The sequence below is a fragment of the Rhincodon typus genome, chromosome 7 (genome assembly GCF_021869965.1).
Source record: "Rhincodon typus isolate 14 chromosome 7, sRhiTyp1.1, whole genome shotgun sequence".
In the NCBI taxonomy this organism is placed as follows: domain Eukaryota; kingdom Metazoa; phylum Chordata; class Chondrichthyes; order Orectolobiformes; family Rhincodontidae; genus Rhincodon; species Rhincodon typus.
This window is the reverse complement of record NC_063338.1, coordinates 48,110,400-48,133,986: the sequence shown is the minus strand read 5'-3', so window position 1 is coordinate 48,133,986 and position 23,587 is coordinate 48,110,400. Positions and strand designations below refer to the sequence as shown.

The window sequence follows — 23,587 nt, the reverse complement described above, 5'->3', positions numbered from 1 at the left end:
ACGGTTTTGTGAAGGGTAGGTCGTGCCTCACAAACCTTATTGAGTTCTTCGAGAAGGTGACCAAACAGGTGGATGAGGGTAAAGCAGTTGATGTGGTGTATTTGGATTTCAGTAAAGCGTTTGATAAGGTTCCCCATGGTAGGCTATTGCAGAAAATACGGAGACATGGGATTGAGGGTGATTTAGCGGTTTGGATCAGAAATTGGCTAGCTGTAAGAAGACAGAGGGTGGTGGTTGATGGGAAATGTTCATCCTGGAGTTCAGTTACTAGTGGTGTACCTCAAGGATCTGTTTTGGGGCCACTGCTGTTTGTCATTTTTATAAATGACCTGGATGAGGGCGTAGAAGGATGGGTTAGTAAATTTGCGGATGACACCAAAGTCGGTGGAGTTGTGGATAGTGCGGAAGGATGTTGCAGGTTACAGAGGGACATAGATAAGCTGCAGAGCTGGGCTGAGAGGTGGCAAATGGAGTTTAATGCGGAAAAGTGTGAGGTGATTCACTTTGGAAGCAGTAACAGGAATACAGAGTACTGGGCTAATGGTAAGATTCTTGGTAGTGTGGATGAGCAGAAAGATCTCGGTGTCCATGTGCATAGTTCACTGAAAGTTGCCACCCAGGTTGATAGCGTTGTTAAGAAGGCGTACAGTATGTTAGGTTTTATTGGTAGGGGGATTGAGTTTCGGAGCCATGAGGTCATGTTGCAGCTGTACAAAACTCTGGTGCGGCCGCACTTGGAGTATTGCGTACAGTTCTGGTCACCGCATTATAGGAAGGATGTGGAAGCATTGGAAAGGGTGCAGAGGAGATTTACCAGGATGTTGCCTGGTATGGAGGGAAGGTCTTATGAGGAATGGCTGAGGGTTTTGAGGCTGTTTTCGTTAGAGAGAAGAAGGTTAAGAGGTGACTTGATAGAGACATACAAGACGATCAGAGGATTAGATAGGGTGGACAGTGGGAGCCTTTTTCCTCGGATGGTGATGGCTAGCACGAGGGGACATAGCTTTAAATTGAGGGGTGATAGATATAGGACAGATGTCAGAGGTAGGTTCTTTACTCAGAGAGTAGTAAGGGCGTGGAATGCCCTGCCTGCAAAAATAGTAGACTCACCCACTTTAAGGGCATTTAAATGGTCATTGGATAAACATATGGATGATATTGGAATAGTTTAGGTTAGATGGGCTTCAGATTGGTTTCACAGGTCGGCGCAACATCGAGGGCCGAAGGGCCTGTACTGCGCTGTAATGTTCTATGTTCTATGTTCTAAGGAGACTAAAACATGTTCCAGGTGCTACCTCACCAACGCCTCGTACACTTGCAGCAAAATTTTTTATAATCCAACTCTCTGTAGTAAAGTCCAACATTAAATTTGTCTTCCTAATTATTTGCTGTATTTGCATGCTAACTTGTTGTGATTCATGTATTCTGCAGTCTTATTCCACTTTCTGATTGGTCAGTGCTGGTCAGGTGCTAGTTTGTGTTAACCTGTTGTTACAGGTGAAGGAATCTCATTGCACTACAGGATAAGTGTGTCTCAGTATTTCTAAAGGTTTGTACAGTTAGTTCATCTTCTGGTTAGTATAGGGAAGTCAGATAGTGAGTACGTTCGGGGGGCGATTTGTTAGAAAGTAATTTTTAGGCAGCTAATTAAAATTTAACTTGTAAACTAACAGCATATAGAGGGTTAGTCACGTCACTTGGTGAGGCATTGTGTTCTGCGAGATGTGGTCAATCATGGAAGCTGACAGCATCCCGGATAATTACATCTGCAGGAAGTGCACCCAGTTTCAGCTGCTCGCCAAATGTTTGGATGGGCTTGAGCAGCCGTTGGAGATACTAAAGAGCACACAAATGGCAGAGTTTAAAGAAAATTTGAAGAAACATGGTCACACCCAAGGTACAGGAAGTTAGATGGGTGGATCATTGGGATGTCTTCCAGGGAAGGTGTGACCTGTACAAGAAGGATGGGTTGCACCAACATCCTGGCAGGGAGGTCTGATGGTGCCACTCGGGATTATTTATACTAGTGTGGCAGGGGTTTGGGAACTGGAGAAGCAGTAAGCAGAGAGACTGGGTAAGAGCTTGAGACTAAGGCAAATATATCTAAGAAGAAGGGCAGTCAGAGAGAGGTTGCTAAGCTCAGTGGAACTGGAAGCTTGGCTGTATTTACTTTAATGCAAGAAGTTTAATAGGTAAGATGGATGAATTTAGAGCCTGCTTTAATGTATGCAAATATGACATCGTTGTCATCACAGAGACATCGTTGAAAGAGGGCAGGGTTAGCAGCTTAATGTTCCAGGATATTGGTGTTTTAGATGAGACAGAGGAGGAAGCAAAAGAGGTGGGAGAGTTGCATTGCTGGTTAGGAAGCATATCGCAGCTGTGTTGAGGGAGGACACCCTGGAGGGATCTTGCAGTGAGGCACTATGGGTGGAGCTCAGGGATGGAAAGGGTACAATCAAAATGATGGAATTGTATTACAGATCTCCCAGCTGCCAGTGGCAGATAGAAGAAGAGATATGTAGTCAGATTCTAGAAAGATGTGGAAATAACAGGGTTGTTGTGGTGGGTAATTTTAGTTTCCCCATATTGACTGGGACTCACTTCGTGTTGGGGGCTTTGGATGGGGAGCAATTTTTTAGGTGTGTCTAGGAGAGTTTTTTTTGAAATAGTATGTGCAAAGTTCAATGAGGCAAGGGGCCATACTGGACATGGTATTAGGAAGTGAGCCCGGCCAGGTGATCAAAGTTTCAGTGGGGGAGCATTTTTGGAATAGTGACTACAATTCCGTAAGCTTTCGGATACTTATGGATAAGGACAAGAGTGGACCTCAGAAGAAGGTGTTAGATTGGGGAAGGCCAACTATTACCGAATTAGATAAGAATTGGAGAATGTGGATTGGGAGCGGCTGTTTGAGGGTAAATCCACATTTGACATGTGGGAGTCGTTTAAAGACCAATTGATTAGATTGCAGGGCAGACATGTTCCTGTGCAAATGAAGGACAGGAATGACAGGATTTGGGGACCTTAGATGACAGGGGAAATTATCAGCTTACTCAAAACTAAAAAGAAGCATGCCTAAGGTCCAGGCAACTAAAAACAGATGAAGTCCTTAAAGAATACTGAATAATATTGAGAAAGTAGGAAGGAGTTCAAATGGGGAGTTAGAAGTCCTAAAAGGGGCTATGAAATGTTCTTGGCCACAACGGTTAAGGAAAATCCCAAGGCATTTTATACATATTAGGATCAAGAGGGTAGCTAGGGAAAGAGTAGACCCACTCAAGGTTAAAGGAAGGGAGGTTATGTGTGGAGCCAGAGGAACGGGATGAGATCCTTAATGAGTTCTTTATATCGGTATTCACCAAAGAGAGGGATGTGAGGGAGGTTGAGGATAGGGGAAAGTGTGTGAATACTCTTGGGCAGGTCAACATAATGAAGGAGGAAGTGAAGGGTGTCTTGAAATGTATTAAAGGTAGACAATAGCTGGGGCCTTAACAGATATCTTCGCATTCTCTTTGATCTCAGATGAGGTTCCAGAGATCTGGAGAATGGCCCATGTTGTTCCTTTGTTTAAGAAGGGAAACAGAGATAATGCAGGTAATTGCAGGCCGGTGAGCCTGATGTCAGTGAAGGGGAAGCTGTCGGAGAAGATACTGAGTGACAAGATTTACTCACATTTGGAAGTGAACGGACATGTTAGTGATAGGCAGCATTGTGTAGGGAAGGTCATGTCTCACCAATTGAGTTTTTTGAGGAAGTGACAAGAATGATTGACGAGGGAAGGACAGTTTGGATGTCCTTCTACATGGACGTTAATAAGGCATTTGATAAAGTATTTCATGGCAGGATGGTACAAAAAATACAGTCTCATGGGTTCTGGGGTGAGCTGGCTAGATGGATACAAAACTGGCTTGGTCATAGAATACAAAGTATAGCACTGGAAGGGTGCTTTTCAGAATGGAGATCAGTAACTGGTGGTGTTCCGCAAGGATCAGTGCTGGGACCTTTGTTGTTTTTTATATATATGTATATATACATGTGTGTACATATTAGAAAGATAAGAATGATCTGGAGGAAAATGTAGGTGGTTTGATTAGTAAGTTTGCGGTTGACACCAAAATTGGCGGAGTTGCAGACAGTGAGGAGGATTGTCAAAGGGTACAGAGGGATATAGATAGAATGTAGACTTGGGCAGAGAAATGCAGGTGGAGTTTAATCCAGACAAATGCGAGGTGATGCATTTTGGAAGATCAAATTCGGTGCGAATTGTACAATAAATGGCAGAACCCTTAGGAGCATTGATACACAGAGTGATCTGGGTGTACAGGTCCACAGATCCCTGAAAGTGGCAATACTCATGGAAAAGTTGGTTGAGGAGGCATACAGCACGCTTGCCTTCATTAGCTGGGACATCGAATATAAAAGTTGGCAAGTTATGTTACAGCTGTATAAAACTTTACTTAGTCCACATTTGGAACACTGTGTGCAGTTCTGGTGGATGCTTTGGAGAGATTGCAGAGAAGGTTTACCAGGATGTTGCCTGGTCTGGAAGATTTTAATTATGAGGAGAAGTTGGATAAATTCAGATTGTTTTCACTGCAAAGATGGAGGCTGCGGGGCAATCTGATAGAGGCCTACAAAATTATGAGAGGTATAGATAGGATGGATAGTCAGAGGCTTTTTCCCAGGGTGGAAAGGTCAACTACAAGAGGGCACAGGTTCAAGGTGAGAGGGGCTAAGTTTAGGAGAGAAGTGCAAGGAACATTTTTAACACGGAGGGCAGAGCGTGCCTAGAACGCACTGCCAGTGGATGTGGTGGAAGCAGATACATTAGCAACATTTAAGACGTATCTTGATTGACACATGAATGGGAGACAAACAGATGGATAGAAACCACGTGGGCAATAAATAGCAGGTCTAAATAAGGATTAGGAATCGGTGCAGGCTTGATGGGCCAAGTGCCCGTTCTTGTACTGTATTGTATCGTATTTAAATAATATTCAATCTTTCTATTCTTCTGGTCAAAAGTGGACAACCTCAAAGTTTCCTACACTGTACTCCATTTGCCAAGGTTTTGCCTAACTCACTTCACCCGTCTATATCCCTGTGCAGACTCTTGTGTCCTCACAACTTAGTTTCCTATTAATCATCATACTATCAGCAAATCTGGCTACTACACATGTTCTCTTCACTTAAGTCATTAATGTTGATTGTAAATACTTAAGGCTCCAGCATGTAATATATGAAATGGGCAAATAAGAAACAGAACAGGTTTATACACAATGGGTTGTGTTATAGACTCTTAGATTGCAAACATGGTAATTCAGTAGCTTTGCCTTGCAACATTTCTTTGCTATCATTTCTAACCTCAATTGCTCTGGTATCAAGCAGGTATGATACTCTAAGGAGAGCTTAAGCATTCTCTCTCACATATGTCAACAGAATGTTCACTTCACTAGCCATTAAATACAATGGTCGAGAGCTAGTCCTGCTTCATCTACACTTCTACACTTGAGGGTAGTATGGGGAATGAATGGAGCAGGAGGAGGAGCAGAGGCTTATTTGGTTCTTCTCAAAGTTGTGGAGCAACACAAATGCCACGGGATGAACCTGCTCTCGGAGCACATTCCCAAAATTTATGAGCACTGAGAATGGAATTATAGGATTGAGCAGTAAACAGGAGATGAATTTTTTGAGAGGGTAAGATCTTGAGGTTCAGCAAGACGAGGGGTGTTTTGAAGTATTGAAGGTTACAAAATTTTCTGCCAATAAGTTTTCTTTCCTGCTAGAATCCAACTTCTTTCTACTGACCTGCCAAAAATTAAGTGATTAAAAATATTGTTTCAAGTTTTAACTTATATTTCTAAAGAGTTTGTAAAATAATTTCCATCAAACTGTATTTCTTCATTAATGCCTGTGGAATGAACATGAAAACTGTCCAAATTCAGAATGGAGTAAAACTCATATACACAAACAAATCTGTCACATGGATTGTATACATTAGAAAAAGTTGTGATGATCAGATTCAGAAAGCAATCAATTTCATGAGAATAAACGATATGCAAGAAGTAAAGGTCATTTTAAACTGAAAGGAGGCTGAGGAGAGAACATTTCACATTCAGAATATTCAGTTACAGTGACAACTGAATACTGAGGTAGATAGTCAATCTCAAGTTAAATTCCACTGGTTTCATTACAAGAAATGCCCATTACAAGAGATAAGTCCTACGTACTAATGCATTCTAAATCAACAATTACCTCATAATTGTCATCGTCTAATTGAGAAAATCTTCTTTTCACAACTCGACCATAAGCTGTCACTCTCACTGAGCTCTCCACCTTGAAGAGGGATATTTTATTGAACAGTTAAAAATCAACTTCCTGTTTGTTAAGTATTCACCTATATCTTATACTTTCATAACTATTTACAAAGTGAGCAAACATCTTAAAGGCACTATTTCAGGATAGTTTCTCTACTCAATAAATTTTATGAGCACAGGTGCATATTTTTAGTTATACAAAGAGATATATTTTTATTTCTGGGAAGGTGAATACAATGGTAAATTAGCTTTATTATCACGGCTGTGTATGTACCAGTGGAAGCATGTATTAAGCATATGGGGAAATTTGTTTTTGTTCAGTTCCCTGGAATTTCGCTAAGGTATGGGATCTGCGTATGTTCAGTGGCGGTTTGGATTATTATCCTTGTCTGTTTTAAGGTGGATTGGTGTTCACTTATTTCCTTTCTGTGTTAATTTTATCTCTTTCATGGCCAATTTTGTTGATTTTGGGTGCAAAATTATGCAACTTGAACCTTCAGAATTCTCAGCACTCCCAGGCATAAGCTGAAATATTCGGATTAGGTTATGTCCTACTGTTGTGTGTTTATTGCAGGAAGGGAGAAGCTCCCATAATGGGTGGCAATTATTTCTGCTAATTAGTGTGTAGAAGGGTTGGGGTTGCTTCATTTTCTCAATAAGTCTAACACATGTTCTAATTAATCCAGAAGCTGATAATACAGAAGAAATCAGTAGCACCTTGGAAATTGGCCCATATCTTTCCCTTAGTTGAGATGGGTACATTGCATCAGTGTGGGATGATGGAGCAGATAGGAATAGTGACTTATTCTCAATTTATTTTGGTGAGAATTCTCTCATCCTTCCGATGACACTGTGACTGTCATAGGTATTCACAGTTGAAAACAATTCTGTCACATGCAACATGCAACATGCTCATTCCAAGCTCTAATCTTATCAAATGTCATTGGAGAGCACTGCAAAGATTTTATGCCACAATCAAACCTGGTCCTGGGTATTGCACCGAGTAAATGATCCACAGATGAAAGACCTTAAATCAATGCCCATTGGCTCTCCAGTGTACAGGTTCAATGGCACTAATTGAGTAGCAAAGTCTGACCAATGTTTGTACTTCAATCATCACCAGCATAATTAGATCAGCATCACGTTGCTATTTGCATTAAGTGAAAATTGGGTGCTGTGTTTCTCTATATTATAAATAGTTATTATGCTTCAACAGTATTTCATTGGCTAATATTTGGAGATTACAAAGTGCTAAATAATAGTGATTTTGTTATGGGATGGTAATTTCATGTTTGCTCATAAAATTCCTCATACATTGGTATAACTGCAGCAGTTTCTCTAATTGGTCATCATAACATCTATGGAAGGTTCTAGAATTTAAAAATGGTTAGGACACAATTTAGAGAACAGCTTATGCCAAATTGTCAGTTATGTCATTGAATGTCAAAGGAAGATGGTTAGATTTTCTTTTGTTGCAGTCGTCATTGCCTGGCAATTGCCACCTTGTTCGACCGAACTCAATTTTTAATTTGTTCATGGAATGTGAGCTTTTCTGGATGGGCCAGCATTTATTCCCCAATGATAATTGCTCTGGAGAAGGTAGTGGTGAACTCCCTTCTTGAAGCTCTGCAGTCTTTGGGGTATAGAGTACTGTTGAGGAATTCCAGGATTTTGACTTAGTGAAGTCACAATGATATAGCTCCAAGTCTGGATGGCGCATAGCTTGACAAGGAGCTTACAGTTGGTGACATTCCCATGCACTTGTTGCCTTATGCTTCTGGATGGCAGAGGTTATGGGTTTTGAAGGTGCTGTTAGAGGCTTGGGGAGTTACTGCAGTGCATCTTGGAGATAATCGACATTACTGCAATTGTCTGTTGGCAGTGAAGGGAGTGAATGTTGAAGTGGTGGATGCAGTGTTGATCAAGTGGGCTGCTTTGTTCTTGATTGCGTTAAGCTTCAAATGTTGCTGGAGCTGCACTTAACCAGGAGGGTGGAGGGTATTCCATTACACTGCTGAATTATACATTGTAGATTGTGAACAGGCTTTGGGAGACAAGAGATACATTTCTCCACAGAATTCCTAGCTTCTGACCTGCTCTTGTAGTCATAGTATTTGTATGGCTGTTCTAGTTCAGTTTCTGGTCAATGGTAACCCTCAAGATGTTGATAATGGGGGGGGGATCCAGTGATGGGAATGACATTGAATGTTAGGGGGTTACTTAGGTTTCCTCTTTTTGGAGATGATCACTGCCAGGCATATATATGCCATGAATGCTACTTACCATTCATCAACCCCAAGCCTGGTGTTGTCTTTGTCTTGCTGCATATGAGCATGGAAAAGCATAAATATCTGAGGAGTCATGAATGGTACTGAAAATTATGCAATGATCAGTAAGTATTCCCATTTCTGACCTTGTGCTAGATGGGATATTATTGATGATGGTTAACCCTAGGACATTACCCTGAAGAACTACTGAGTGATATTTGCCTCCAACAAGCACATCCATGCTTCTTAGAATGAGGTATGACTCCAATCAATGGAGAGTTATCTCCATTCCCCGATACCAATACCAATTAATTTCAAGGCTGCTTGGTGCCATATCAAGTTACATCTTTCATTTCTCTCATTCCATCTTAGTCACCTTGGCCTTCCACCATGAAACTTTTTGCCATTTAACATTTCCTCCCCTCCACCACATACAAATGTTCCCTTTACTTAGTTTTAACTCACTAACCAAAGCCCCACTTGTTTCATTTGCTCAAAATTGTTTACAGTACCAACATTTTTCCAGCTCAGAAACCTGAAATGTTAATTTTGTTAAGTAACTTCCATGTTCACTACTCAATATTCTGAAAAGAACTACAAGGTTGTCAAGTTAAGCATTCCCCTTGCAAAGGAGAACTAGACAGAGTCTGCCTTAGGCAGCAACCATCAGAAGGAGCTTAGTGATCCTTGGTGTAATTGTGAGAAGAACAGAACGTTATATAATTTGTCATTTTAAGCTAACAAATCTCTTCCAGAAGACTGAATCTGCGTAAGTCTCTGGAAAATAGCTTAACTTCCCTAAAGCAGAGAGAACATTCCTTGTTCAGAATATTCTTAAAACAAGGGTACAAGACCCTAAGCACTTTATCTTCTAAAGGACGAACATATAGGAACATCAAGTTTCAAATGGTTTATGAGTTATAGCAATACATAAATCCAATTGTCTACGCAAACTCAACTCTCCTACCACAGCCAGCCAACAAAGTGTTGCTTGTTCCTCGAAAAGGCGAACATAGTAAAAAAAATCCCCATCACCTCCACCCATTGGCTGGGAATTAAGACCAGTAAAACCCCTACACAGTACACAGGATTAGACTCAGATGCTCACAAGAATTGATACCAATGGTATCACTAGCCATCTGGAAGAAGTTCTGCAAGCCACTTCCCTTGGAACCCAGCGGGAGGTTTCCAATCTCACAATAGATCAATGCAATTAAAGGTGGAAAAAAATTATTTACCGCTCTTTCTCTTGCAGAATAAATAGTAAAGGCTCGTAAAACCTGCCATCTCTGTAAACCTTCAGATTTTTCAGACAGCTGCAACACACTAGCAAGTAGTGTTAACACAAGTGATAAGAAACATTAATTTATGTTATAAAGGAAATATTTTTTGATATTTAACATTTTATTAATATCTAAAGTTATTCAATAACATTAAATATTTTCATTTCAGTGAAAAATTCACATCACGTTATCAATATTAATACACCAGCAATCAGCCCGATTGTGGAATAAGGAAAAGTACCTTTTAAAAAAACTGATGACATTTAACGTAAGTCTTGCTTTTACTTATAAATTAACTAAATTCTTTCTTGCTGCTGCTAGGGATATTCGTCTGTTATTTTCATTGGTGAAACAGCCAAAATGTCTCTTGTTCTTAGCTATGGCTGGTTATGCTGGTGCATTAGCCTGATTATATGTTTGTATTCAGCTTACTTTACGTTGTTAATATCTGTAAATCCTGGAAACTTACCTCACAACTGACTCTCCCAAATCCATCTGATGCCAGACAGACCATTGGTTTATTGAAAATCATTATAGCTGCAACTGCCAATTTGTGATAATATAAATAAAACTCGTAACCATAATTCAAAACCTTGCAATAAACGTTGTTCAAAAATTACAATACAGTACATTATAAAATTCCAAACTCCTTAATGTGTAGTATAAAAATAAAAATTGCATTTTGCATTAAAGTCCACTGATCATATTTGTCAGATTGAGTTAATCTAGTCTCACTCATCACCTATTCTAGGTTTGTTAGTTAAATATACATTTCAAATTTCTGAGTGATGTTCTTTTTCAATTTCTTAGCCAGTCAAAAATTGCAGCAACTTAGATCAGCTATCATTTCATACTTGTATTGGTCTTCCAGTTTTCTCTGGAAGGTTGATTATACACACATTCCTTATTATTCCTTAGCAATAGGTCTCTTCACCCCATTTTCCATCCACTTTTGTTTGAAAACAGGTCGTATTGAGAGGAAATGGAGATCGTTCTCCTAAAAGTCTTAGCCAGCCAGATTTGCAGAAAAAGGGTGAATGAAATTATACAAACTTACTTAATTTGTGTTGGTCCAATGTGCATGATCCTTCCAGAATCATCTGGATGAAAATATATCCAATCAGTATCTAACGAACAACACTGCATCTCCTGAATTCCATTCTCTGCCTAATTGGACAAAAGTACATTTGACAGTCTGTACCACTCATAATATTCAATCAAAAATAATCAAACTAATCAGAATAGTAATATAACCATGGTAATGTCATATTTTCAATCATTTTGATTAACAATTATGCACTTCTGTATGCAGTTTTCTCACTGTGCTATGTTTTTTAAATTTGAGACTATTTAAAGGAAACACTCAGCAGCCTTCTAAAATGAGTTATACAACTCTGGTTTCCCATTCACAATGCTTCTGAAATGCAGTACAAAATTAACAGAGACACAAACATAGTACATTTCCACCTCTCCAAGTAAAACTCTCATTAGTTATTCTGAAAGAAGTAGAGAGGGCCACTCCAACATTCATAAAATACAAATGCAAAATGACATCAGTGTGGTCGCAATTGCCTTAATAGGCTGCTCACCTCCATAAAGCAGGGAATGGCCAGGACCATCTCCAGTCCTGTCTTCATTTGGGCGGGAGAATCCAGCCCAAAGAAAATAACAATAAAATGATTTTGCTTGTACTGGAGAAAATAGAATCATAGAATCCCATGAGTGTGGAAACAGGCCTTTCGGCCCAACAAGTCCACACCGAACCTCAGAGCATCCCACCCAGACCCATCCCCCTAATCTACAAGTCCCTGAACACTATGGGCAATTTAGCATGGCTAATCCACCTTACCTACACATCTTTGGACTGTGGCAGGAAACCGGAGCACCCGGACGAATCCCACGCAGACACGGGGAGAACGTGCAAACTCCACACAGACAGTCGCCCGAGGCTGGAATCGAACCCGGGTCCCTGGTGCTGTGAGGCAGCAGTGCTAACCACTGCGCCACCGTGCTGCCCCTAAAGCTCAAGGTTAATTCTAGACCAATTTTATTCTTAGTAAATACAAATGATTTGAATTTGCAAGGTGCACACAACCTAAAAAAAAATTACTGTAGAGATCTGATGAAACCATGAGACCTTAAAACATAGGAACAGACCTTGGCTACTTGGCCCAAGAGGTCTGCTCTGCCATCCAATGAGATCATGGCTGATCAGGTAATTCTCAACTCCACTTTTCTGCTTTATCCCCATCATTCTTGTTTCTCTTAATGACTAGAAATCTGTCTTTATCAGCCTTGAATATACTTAACAACCAAGCCTCAACAGCCCTCTGTGGCAAAGAATTCCACAGATTCACCACCGAGTCATAGAAACATAGAACTGTACTGCATTGAAAGAGACCCTTCAATACAACTTGTCCATGTTTAACAGATATCCTAAACAAATCTAGTCCCATTTCCCAGCATTTGGCCCATATCTCCTTAGATAAAGGGACCAAAACTGTTCACAGCTGTGGTCTGTTCCTTATTAAGTGTTAGCAAGACCTCCCTAGTTTTATACTTTGAAGTAAAGATCATGCTGGAAGTAATGAAGTAAAGATGCATAACATCTGCTTTGTTTTTGGCTAGATGAGAGCAGTTATGTGCGACAATTCTGAGAGACAGGTCAGCTTGATTCCCCACCTCCATCCGTTCCTTCCCTCCAGCCATTTCCCTGCAAATGATATTCTCCTGAAACAACAGCTCGCCAACTGACCTCATTATCTGTCAACTATGCTTACTGTCAGAGGTCAAATGCAATTTACTTATTGGCCTGTCTGTTGTCCAAGGGCATGGGAGAAAACAGTGTAGCTGCCTGCAGGCTGCCTCCTGGTGACAGAACAGCAGAGGATCAGAACGCCAAGCCAGTTTAAAGCTCCTCCGTGGCTTTCTGACTTTATTCACAGGTCATCCTATGAATAGAGCATCCCTCATAATTGTGGCCTGGTGTTGAACCTATTAAGTTAAAAATGTTGGATACAAGACACCTCCATTTTTGGGTGTCCTCTTCCTCATCTTGGGCAGCTTCTTCCTTCTTCAGGTCTGTTAGCCTGTCGACCTCAAGAACCTGTTGCCATCTTTAACTGGATGGCGCTGTGTCCTTCTGGACATTAATTGGCCAACCAGCAGAAAATCAGAACTAAGTAACAGGTCCTCAAACACAGCAGACTTAGAGTCATAGAGTCACAGAGATATACAACATGGAAAAAGACTCTTCGGTCCAACTTGTCCATGCGGACCAGATATCCTGGATAAATCTAGTCCCATTTGCCAGCATTTGGCACATATACCTCTAAATTCCTCCTATTCATATACCCATCCAGATGCCTTTTAAATGTTGTAATTCTACCAGCCTCCACCACTTCCTCTGGTAGCTCATTCCATACATGCACCACCCTCTGGGTGAAAAAGTTGCTCCTTAGGTCCCTTTTAAATATTTCCCCTCTCACCTTAAACCTATGCCCTTAAACCTAATTTTTAACTACCTTACCCTGGGGAAAAGACCATGTCTATTTACCCTATCCATGCCCCTCATAATTTTATAACATCTATAAGGTCACCCCTCAGCCTCCGACACTCCAGGGAAAATAGCCCCAGCCTATTCAGCCTCTCCCTATAGCTCAAACCCTCCAACCCTGGCAACATCCTTGTAAATTTTTTCTGAACCTTTTCAAGTTTCACAACATTCTTCCTGTAGCAGGGAGACCAGAATTGCATCTGGTATTCCAATGTCTTGTCCAGCTGCAACATGACCTCCTAACTCTTGTACTCAATGCACTGACCAATAAAGGCAAGAGTACCAAACGCCTTCTTCACTATCCTATCTACCTGCGACTCCACTATCAAAGAACTGTGAACCTGCACTCCAAAGTCTCTTTGTTCAGCAACACTCCCCCAACCTTACCATTCAGTGTATAAGTCCTGCCCTGATTTTCCTTTCCAAAATGCAGCACCTCACATTTATCTAAATTCAACTCCATCTGCCACTCCTCAGCCCACTGGCCCATCTGATCAAGGTCCCATTGTACTCTGAGGTAATCTTCTTTACTGTCCAGTATACCTCCAATTTTGGTGTCCTCTGCAAACATACTAACCGTACCTCTTACGTTCACATCCAAAACATTTATATAAATGACGAAAAGCAGTAGACCCAGCACCGACCCTTGTGGCATACCACTGGTCACAGGTCTCCAGTCTGAAAAACAACCCTCTACCATCATCCTGTCTTTTACCTTCGAGCTAGTTCTGTCCAAATGGCTGGTTCTCCCTCCACTCCATGTGATTACTTAAGTCCATATAGATCACATCCACCGCTCTGCCCTCATCAATCCTGTTCGTCGCTTCTTCAAAACTTCAATCAAGTTAGTGAGACACAATTTCCCACATACAAAGCCATTTTAACGAACCCTAATCAGTCCTTGCCTTTCTAAATACATGTAAATCCCGTCTCTCAGGATTCCCTCCAACAAATTGCCCACCACCGATGTCAGACTCACTAGTCTATAGTTCCCTGGCTGTTCCTTACACCTTTCTTAAATAGTGGCATAACGTTAGCCAACCTCCAGTCTTCTGACACCTCACCTGTGGCTATCGAGATACACATATCTCAGCTAGGGGCCCAGCAATCACTTCCCGAGCTTCCCACAGAATTCTAGGTCACACCTGATCGGGTCCCAGGGATTTATCCACCTTTATGCATTTTAAAAAAGCTTTCAGTTGCACTCGAGCCAGGGAAGATTTCTGACCCCTCATTTGACCATCACAACAGGAGTGCGAAGTCTGCAGAGGAAAATGCTGGCCATTTTCAGGCCATTGGGAAAGAACTATGTACAGTTTTCAACATCCTGTTCTAGAAAGCCCCATAGTGACTCCCAAACGTTTTCCTATTGTGACCCCGTTTTAAGATTTGAAAATTGACAAGCGTGAGCAGTTGAACTCTGGACCTGGGAGAGAAAGTTTGTGCATGTGTACGCATGTGTGTGTGTGTTGGTTTGCAAACTGTTTAATCTTCATGTTTTTTTTAAGACCCTATTCTTTCACTGGCATTTTTTGGATCAGGAATCAGGCCTCAAAGGTTGGTCATTGAGGTTGTGTCCACCATTAAAAATCACTAGGATATCAAGCAGTCTTTAGTTGCTGACCCATTTGGAGATTTGTGACAGCTATTGCCGCCTGAGAGCTTGTGACCCCAAAATCTCATATTCTGATTCACAGTTTGGGAAAATCCTACCCAAGAGAAGGTAAAATTTAAATTCACCAGTTTTGTGCTCAGAATGGGAAACGACTGCTGTGAGCATTAATCTAAGGTGATAGAGGTATTTCCAAAGGCACAAAGAATACTGAGCAGATTAAGTATACTCAGTCCTTGTTGTCTGCTTATTTGCTACCCACAGATCCACTTACTTGTGAAGTTGGCCCCAGAGTCCCTCTTGAATTTTTCCTATCGCATTGTTCAGGTCCATAAATAGTCTGCCTCAGAAAATATTTCATGGCCCTTTGCAGTACTACGGAGATGCCAGCCACATTTTTTTTGTTATCCATGGGAATGTCCATGTCCCTAACCCTTGCAGATAACAAGGACTGAGTACAAATGGGAAAACACTACACTTTCTGTATGGGAATCACTGACTTAAAGGTTATCAATTTAAAATTCTCACTCAAGTGGGGGACAGGTTAAGAGGAATTTGTTTGTTCAGAGAGTTACTAGAGCAAGGAATGTTTTGTTACAAGGAATGGTTGAGACAGACACAATTACATCTTTTAAGAAAGTTGGATTCCAGGCTAAAGGGAGAAAGCAGGACTGCAGGATTAGTTTTAGATTGATAAACAAGTCAGCAAAATAAGCCAAAAGACACAGAAGTAGGAGAAGGCCGTTTGGCCCTTCAAGCCTGCTCTACCGTTCAACAGGAACCAGATCATGTTGTGGTTACATTTCCATTTTACTCTCCATCAAAAACCTATCTAACTTGGTCTTCAATAAATGTAAAGTCTCAGACTCTATTACCTTCTGGGGCAAAGAAGTCCAAGCTCTCATAACCCTCAGGGAGAAAAAAAAAAAATTTCTTCCTTAAAAAGGAGAGATCCTCATTCTTAAACTACATCCCCTAGTTTTAATATCCCCTACTAGAGGAAACATTCTCCAGGCATCCACTCTATATAGTTTCCTCAAGATCTTATATGTTTCAATGAAATCACTTCTCATTCTTCTGAACTCCAACAGATATAAGTCTAAACTGTTCAACATTTTATTTTCATAAGATAAACCCTTCAACCCAGGAATGAGTTGAGTGAACCTTCTTGGAATAAGATGAAATAAATGGATTCCTTCTGTTTTCTAATCTGGTCAGGTTCCAGATTTGTTTACAGGCAAAGATGAGAATTTTCTATATATATGACCCAACTGCAAAACCATGTTGTGTAAAAAATACCAAAACAACTGTGATACATTACCAGCTTTTTATCCTTTAAAGAATAAATATGGTAGATGCCTTCCTGTTTTCGTTCATTAGGAGTAACGATATAATGCCAGGGATGTCCTCCAATCTGCAGTGCACTTTTAAGACAAGATACTTCAAATAGAACAGGTGGACAATCTGTGAAAACAGGGTTTTATGTTTACATTGATAATTGGCTGCATATGCATCCTAATTCTGCACAATACAAATTAGAAATGTTTTCATAAAATACCTGTTATTTTAATATTACATGGAATTCCAAATGGAGATGTACCCACAATTCCAGTTGTGTTGTTCCATTCACATTTTTGACCAAGTATACATTGTTTCTGCGTAAACTATGTAATGACAAGAATGTTGATATTTATATGAAAAGAACATTTCAGACTGCTAAGTGAAATATGTTGATGTTTCCTCCCACTGTCAAGGCTGTTATATGTTTTTAAAAAACAAAGAGCGTTCGAGCATAGATTTTACAATTGTTACACTGAATTAAATTTCTCATAGCTTTTATTCAATACCTACAAATTATAAAACTGTTACACCAAAACAATATACAAGTTAAAATAACCGTGCTATATAAGTAACTTCTTAAAAAGTAACATAAACCTCAAATAGTAGTCTTTTTGATCATGGGAAGATTGTTTTGAAACATTTGTCCAGGCTCAACTTCATTCTTTTATGTTTGGTACCGCATTGGGACCTTTAAAATTATTACTCGGAAACTCGTAACTCAGAAGGAACCAGAGAGGTATATACATTGTAAATGTATCAATAAAGTGATGGAAGAAGTTGAAGGTTAGAGGTGAAAGGAATCATTTATTAGCATACTATGCCAACCTAGCTAAATCAGTAACACAGTGACCGCTTGAATCAGAAGCTTGTGGATTCAAGTTGCATTTTGGAATTTGAGCATAAACAAAATTGACAGTCTAGTGTTCTACTAAGGTAGTGCTGCCAAGGTGAAGGTGATATCCTTCCAATGAGACAGTTAAGTCAAAGGAACATCTAGCATTCTAATAGCATTAGCCTGTAATTGTACTAAATTTAAACACTGCTGAAAAGAGATAGAAGTTGAGATGTTTGTCTTGTGCTTATTAGAACTAGAACTCAAAAAACAGACTTGTAAAAAGAGACACTATTATATTGACATAATAAATCTATTACATCTGAAATGTTGTCAACTTCCACTGAAAGTGTCCTGACTTCATTTACTGTTCTCATTAAAACCCAACTTTCAGTTCTTTAGCTCTTCGACTTTGATATAAGAATTATTTTTCAAAGCAAAGTCCAATCCAGAAACGTATTAGCTTACCTTTGTTTAACCTGCTCTTGACCTACTGAAATACCTCACTATATTCACTTGTTATCTCAATTATGCTCTTTGCACTTGTCAATCAAAAAAAAAGCAATTCTACTTTCTCTCTGGTTAAATTATCATTGTTGAAAACTTCATGAATAAGTATGTGAATAAAGGCATGATTTTTCAAATTACATAGGTGTTCTGATTAATAGGCTTCATGTTTAACAGATTCAGAATTCTCCAACAAACACTATATTCTTATTTTACCTTCTCAACAATCCGCTGAAAACTGTAAAGCTTGACTAATCCCATGCTGTACATCACAATGAGTAAACCATGAGAAACAGTGGCATCCGTTACATTGTTTCCAAAAATCTGAGTTGAAGAATACAGTATTAAAAGGTTTTACCAAGTTAAATCGATCAGGGGTGTCACATTTTGGCATTCTATTTGAACTCTGTCTAACTCATTGTTGTACTTAGTATTGCAAAATTGAGTTTGCTCTTCTAATTGAAACAACTTTAATTCATGGATGTGCAACTCTCAATTTTGGCCAGATATATAATTTTGGAAAAATGCAGTTTCCCTGTATAAATACAACCCACCACCCATAAGCAGTTAACATACATTACACAGTCAGATTTTTTAAAGAGTTGAAACAGAATTGTAAAACACAATGACACAGAAACAAATCATTCACTTCAACTGATCTATGTCTGCTTTTACACTCTTTTGTGAAGTCCTTTTTTTCTAACTTTAACCCAACCCCTTAATGCTAAATTTGAGCTTTTTCATTACCAGCCTGAGGACCAGTAGAAACTGTAATACTTATCACTGTAAAATACTTTGTAATTCTGAAGACTTCCTCAGCTCACACTATAACCGTTGCATGTTTCGATGTAAATCCCAAACTTATCAATTCACTCTACGTAGTAGGAATGTCAGTCTTCAACAGTACCTTACTGAATTCTAAAATAAAACAAAGAACAAAGGATGCTGGAGATCAAACAGGATTTGCTGGTGAAACTCAATTGATCCGACAGCATCTGTGGAGAGAAAATAGAGCTAATGCTTCAAGTTTAATGACCCTTCTTCAGATGTAGGATTTGAAGGATTCAGAAGGGTCACTGGACTTTAGAGGCTAGCTCTGTTTTCTCTCTGCACAGATTCTGACAGACCAGCTGAGTTTCTCCTGACTGAATCTACATTGGGTATTGCTGAAAAACTAACATGCTGTTGACATTTTCTGTCTTTCACTCATTAGAACAAACAAGTATGGCAAATTTCAAAGGCAGTAAATTTGTACTGCATGAGAAGTGAGCGCTGATTGGTCAATAGATTACCATGGAGATTGCACCAGAGATTATTGACCCTCTTACTTTTGCTTATAACTAAAGAGGCACAATAGCTGGATATTCCTTAGGTAGCACCTTCCTAACCCATGACCTCTACCATCTAGAAGGACAACAAGAGTAAATACATGGAAACACCACCACTTGTATGTTTTGCTCCAAGCCATTCACCATCTAGACTTTGAAACACGTCATCATTCATAGAACATAGAACAGTACAGCACAGTACAGGCCCTTTGACCCACGATGTTGTGCCGACCTACTATCCTACCCTAAGATCAAAACTAACCTGCATACTCTACATTTTACTATCATCCATGTGCCTATCCAAGAGTCGCTTAAATGTCCCTAATGTATCTGATTCTACTACCACTGCTGGCAGTGCATTCCACACACCCACCACTCTGTGTAAAGAACCTACCTCCGATATCTCCCGATATCTTCCTCCAATCACCTTAAAATTATGCCCCCTCATGATAGTCATTTCTGCCCTGGGAAAAAGTCTCTGGGTATCCAATCTATCTATGCCTCTCATCATCTTGTACACTTCTATCAAGTCACCTCCCATCCTTCTTCGCTCCAATGGGAGGAAACCAATGCAAACACAGGGACAATGTGCAAAATGTACACAGACAGTCACCTGAGGGTGAAATTGAAAAGACCATGTAGAATAACAATTCAGTGACATAGATGTAAGTGATAGTGAAGTGAGGAACTCCAAGTTTTGATGTGAGAGAGGTGCATATGGGCAGTCTGAGATGGTAGACTTAAGGCTCAATGAGGTGAAATGGAGGGCATGCAGGAAATGGCTGAATGACAATTCATTTCCCAGAAATGAGTCAAGTCCAGCTGGTAGAATCAAGGCCTAATCAGAACAGACAACTAGGAGTCTGTAGTCCACACGCACAGAATAAAAATCAGCCAAGTATAAATGATTTGTGTGTGCAGATGGTCAGCACAAACTACCGAGAACTGCAGACAACCCATAAATTGGATGAAATCCTATATATGACAAATACATGTCATACATGAAAAGATACAGGCAGAATGGGCTAGTTTTACATACATTGAGAATTCACTACTTCATGGATTGTCATATCTGAACAATTCATTTATTGGGGTCATTGTTAAATCAGGGACAGCAATGTGCAGGAGGTATTTTTGATGTAATTAATGCAAATTACAGTATACAGAACGTTTTAGAATAAAGAAACTTACATTTTTGTCGATAGCCAGCATTCCTACAAATGTAAGAGGTAGAACTCTGAACATAGCTAAATGTAAAAGAACTGAGTGTTGGATTCCAGCCTGAAAGACAGTAACAATTGTTACTTAAAGTAAGGCAAACAGAAAACAGTCGAATTACTGTAGGGTAAGAACCATTCCTATATTCAACAATTCTAAACCAGTGATCAACCTATCGCATGAGAAGTAAAGAGAATATCCTCAGCCAGCTGTGAAGTACCTCTATTTCACTGGGGTTTGACACTGCAGTGTCATGTCAATTTGGGTATAATAAGGGGTGTCTTGAATGCGTTTTAAATATACCAGGAGTTAATTTAAGTATTAGTACAGATGTGTCATCAAATCAAGCAGGGTATTGTCTCAATGGACCCCATGTTGCTACTGTTGGTACTGCAAACGATATATACAGAAAGTGTAAAAGGATAGTGTGTTATAACTCTATTACAGTCAGCTTGTATAATAATTTATCTGCTTATTTTACTTCAAAACTGGAACATTTTAATAGCATGACTAAAACCAGTTTATGTAATAAATAAGTTGTGGAAATGTAGGTTTGATAATGAGAAGAAAAGGAAGGTCTTTTTAAGAATGCCTGTGAGAGCCCAGTAATGAGAATTGTTTGTACATTGATGAGTTGCACCACAGAGTGACAAGACTGTTGCCTGCAATACTTCATCCAGTAATTTCAAAGTAGTTACAGACTCCCCAGTTGGAAGTAAAGTAGTTCACTGATGCAAGAAAAAAAAATCTAAACATGCTTTCTCTGCAGATAGCTCAACAGCAATTTGGCTAAATTAATTAATCTATGTAAAACATTTTGCCAAGCTGATTTCCTTAAGTTTTTGCTTGATGTTACTCATTGATTGTTACCATACCCGCACATTAGGATTAAACATTCTGATATAATCATTATGAATTGGTCGAATACTGCCAAAGAACAGCTCTCATTTTCATTTGGAAATTTACCAATTTTCTGAAATGGATTGCATAAAAAAAAACTGCTATTAAATTGATGCAGCAGTCAGTATTCCTCAAAATTAAGTGATATTTATTGAGTGCATATTGCAATTAAAGGTAGCAAATGCTTTGTACAGAATTACTAACAACATTGTTACTCTTCATCTGCAGAAAGACACATGCAGCAAAAACAAAAATAAATGCCTTTCACAGCTTATTCATTTCAAAAATCTTTCCTCCAAGGATGTTCAAAATGAATGTTGACTATTGACAGCTGCTAATTAGGAACAGAACAAGCAGAGAATTCCAGAAAATTCAGTGTGGTTTTACACAAACATTGCACTTAAATCAGCTTCATGACATTGTAGATCATTGCCTTGACTTACCGCTCTAGCCACAGCTGTAACTTTATTCTGTGTAGTCTTGGCTACTATTGTCTCTTGAGTATCGTCCCAAGTCAAATACCTGTTAATTATAATTAATTGTATAAACATCATAGAATATCAAATTTTATAGAGTCTGAAACACAACTAGGCAATTTGGCCCAACCAGTCCATATTGATGTTAGGTCCTCAAGAACTTCCTCCTACTACCCTTAGTTTAACCTTTACTGCAAGGCTTCCTAAAGTAGAAGTCAGGACCCCACATGAGGTTATGAGCTCCAAGGCAGCGATAGCCACTGTGGAGTTGACTCAGTCACAACAGTTGTGCTCACACTCTAACAGACACTTCACCCACTGTCTCTGAGTTCTGACTGACATCACAACAAATTTCAAGACTTGAACTGGGGTCATTGTGTGGAAAGATTTGGGAATCATTGCTGTAAACCATGCCCTTATATTCTTTTCTTTCTCATGTATTTATCTAGTTTCTCCTTACTGTATGTAGGCAATGGGTTTCAATTACTCCATATGGTAGCACATTTTATATGTAGAGCATTTGTTGGGTAAATAAGCTTTCTACCCCCAAATTCCCAATTGGATTTATTAGGGAACAGCTTCTTTCTGCTTTTATTTCTATCTATTTTTGAATTCCCCTCAAGTACCAAAATCTTCTACCCTGCCTATTTCTAACATTTGTAACCTCTCAATTCTAGTATCATCTCTGTAAATTTCTTTTGCACTTTCTCCAATACCTCAACATTCTTTTTAACACTATGCATAATGCATAGTAAACCAATTGTCATCTAGATATTTTCAAGTCAACCTCTTCAGGTTTATTGTGACACATCTCTGCAGGAGACAATATGAACCTGGGCTCTACCAGGGTGCACTACCACAAGAAGCCCTGCTGACTCCATATACATCTGTATTTCCATTTCCAATTGTAGCCTAAGCTTTTATAAAGTTTACATTATTCCTTGTTTTTAAGTTCTAGCCCTCCAGCAATGAAACCAGTGATTGGTTTGCTTTTTAGCGGTCTAATTATTTGCATTGGTACTTTTGGTGATTTATGTACCCACAACTCAAGATTTCTTTGCTCCTCTACCCATTTAGAATCTTACTAACCAGCAGTAGATGGCAGCTTTGACTTTCCTACTGAAATGATCCATCTCACCAATACCAAGAACATTCTATGATCTATGATCTTATCAAAATTCATTTGTCAATTAAGCACAATCTTGAGCACTGTTTTCTCACACTTATGTGTATTATTTCCAAACATTTTGAGCTTGTCTTGCCAAATCATTAACGTGAATCATTAAGAGCTGGATTCCTAGAAGCAACAGAACACCTTTTGCCAGTCAGTGTCGCTGAGCTTAACATTTACTTTCAGTTTCTGCTTTGTAGAAAACTTGCCATTAACTATGCCATGTTTTGCCTGATTCCAAATAGACATTTTAATCAATCTATTCAGACGTGTTATGACACATCTCTGCAGTATGTGGGAATTGAACCAGGCGTTCTTGCCCAGAGCAAGGGACACTACCTCTGTGCCACAAATATCATCCTGATTCCATGTATACTGACCCCAAGTAAAGTCTTTTATGTGGTAACTTATCAAAGGATCTTTTAGAATTCAAATATATTACATCCACTACACTATCTTTGTTTAATCTGTTAGTTCTTTGCTGAATTCTAAAAGGTTAGTTGAGCACGGGACTTCAGGTGAAATTCACCTTCACTGTATTTTCAGTTTCTAGTCTTTATAATTACATCGTCATCAATGATTCCTTAATTGTTTTGCTACCACTTATGTTTAATTAACTGGTCTAGAGTTTCCTGAACTCATTCTATGGCTGAAACTTTCCCCTCTATTAAGGTTGTCAGAAGGGAAAATAATTGGTCAAGTTTTCCCGGCGGTGGGGGGGCGTTGGTGTCTGGTGGTGGTGGTGGTGGTTGGGAGAGGGGGGATGAGTGGAGGAG

The 23,587-nt window shown here is 39.5% G+C and overlaps 1 protein-coding gene across 5 annotated transcripts in view; it reads right to left on the bottom strand.

Annotated features, from left to right (window-relative positions):
- dcaf17 (ddb1 and cul4 associated factor 17) overlaps window positions 1-23,587 on the bottom strand; it is a 40,880-nt gene that overhangs the window by 7,173 nt on the left and 10,120 nt on the right. For 4 of the 5 annotated variants that reach the window (XM_020521482.2, XM_048598807.1, XM_048598806.1 and 1 more), the window contains exons 6-13: window positions 21,608-21,686; window positions 20,238-20,327; window positions 17,935-18,042; window positions 16,597-16,702; window positions 16,360-16,502; window positions 10,928-11,037; window positions 9,826-9,913; window positions 6,259-6,339 (exon numbers count right to left, since the gene is read on the bottom strand). In XM_020521482.2, the coding sequence (XP_020377071.2) occupies window positions 6,259-6,339; window positions 9,826-9,913; window positions 10,928-11,037; window positions 16,360-16,502; window positions 16,597-16,702; window positions 17,935-18,042; window positions 20,238-20,327; window positions 21,608-21,686 (805 nt within the window). The remainder of the gene's footprint in view (window positions 1-6,258; window positions 6,340-9,825; window positions 9,914-10,927; window positions 11,038-16,359; window positions 16,503-16,596; window positions 16,703-17,934; window positions 18,043-20,237; window positions 20,328-21,607; window positions 21,687-23,587) is intronic. The other variant, XM_048598808.1, reaches the window with a different exon arrangement.